Raw genomic sequence first — 1,187 nt, 5'->3', positions numbered from 1 at the left:
GCGGACCCTGCCTGGACCAGCGCGCTCTCTGGAAATAGCTCCGGCCCCGGCCCAGGCTCGTCCCCGGCCGGCAGCACCAAGCCTTTTGTGCACGCCGTGCCTCCCTCTGACCCCCTGCGCCAGGCCAACCGCCTGCCAATCAAGGTGCTGAAGATGCTGACGGCACGAACTGGCCACATTTTGCACCCCGAGTACCTGCAGCCCCTGCCTTCCACGCCGGTCAGCCCCATCGAGGTAAGGACCCTCTCTGGATCGCACTGGGACCACTACCCTGGTTGCCACCCTAGGGCTTTCTTTTTCTCGGCATGTGGGCGGGGGTGGGGGAGTCGGAGTGATTCAGCTCCCGAATGGGGGAAGAGGCTACTGCTTCCATACCTCAAAACTAGGGCGGAAAAGGGGGAGGAAGTGGAATTGGGCGTGAATGCTAGGAAGCAAGGCTGCAAATACTTGTTTCTCCTTTTGATATGAAAGCCCCCTACCCCGACCCAGGCTCCTTCACTCGGCACCGAAGGCAGGCGGAGGTCTGAAATATGGTTCCAAAGTCGCCGTCCTCCGGATCCCCAGAAGCCAGTGTGTGCACAGAGCCTCTGAGGCGCCAGCCGCCCAAGCCCTTACTCTGAAGAATTAAGGAGTGTTTGTGGGGAGGGGGTACAGTTCTGGGTCTAGGAACCTATCACTAAAACGTTTTGCTTTTTAAAAATCTAGTTAGCGCTCAGAGAGGGCAGGAAAGATGCTGCTGGGGGGGGTGGTTGGGCGGGGGGAGCAATCGGCTGCCTTTCCCAAGGGCGAGAATGTTTGTGAGTGGGTGTTGAAGACTGGGTGCCGCCTAGAATTGTGCCTCGGGGCTGGGAGGATCTTCGTGGGCTGTTGCGGAGAAGCATTTGAACCCCAGAAGCCAGGATTCTAAAGGGTTTCCACTTCTTTCTCTGTGTGACCCCCCCCATCGTCTGACCCCGCAGCTCGATGCCAAGAAGAGCCCGCTGGCGCTGTTGGCGCAAACATGTTCGCAGATCGGGAAGCCCGACCCCTCGCCCTCCTCCAAACTCTCCTCGGTTGCCTCCAACGGGGGCAGCGCGGGCGGTGCTGGCGGCGGCGCCGCAGGCGACAAGGACACCAAATCGGGCCCCCTCAAGCTGAGCGACATCGGTGTGGAGGACAAGTCGAGTTTCAAGCCGTACTCCAAACCC

General features: G+C 60.2%; 1 protein-coding gene across 1 annotated transcript in view; it reads left to right on the top strand.

Moving 5' to 3' along the window:
• Positions 1-3: 3 nt before the first annotated feature.
• The window catches only part of ZNF503 (zinc finger protein 503), a 3,583-nt gene continuing 2,399 nt past the window's right edge, over positions 4-1,187 (top strand). Inside the window, exons 1-2 of the mRNA XM_011929643.1 lie at positions 4-234; positions 960-1,184. Of these exons, the coding sequence (XP_011785033.1) occupies positions 154-234; positions 960-1,184 (306 nt within the window). The 5' untranslated portion in view covers positions 4-153. The remainder of the gene's footprint in view (positions 235-959; positions 1,185-1,187) is intronic.

Source organism: Colobus angolensis, unplaced genomic scaffold, assembly GCF_000951035.1.
Source record: "Colobus angolensis palliatus isolate OR3802 unplaced genomic scaffold, Cang.pa_1.0 Scaffold12, whole genome shotgun sequence".
Lineage (NCBI taxonomy): Eukaryota > Metazoa > Chordata > Mammalia > Primates > Cercopithecidae > Colobus > Colobus angolensis.
The sequence above is the reverse complement of the archived record's forward strand: the minus strand, read 5'-3'. Positions and strand labels throughout refer to the sequence as shown.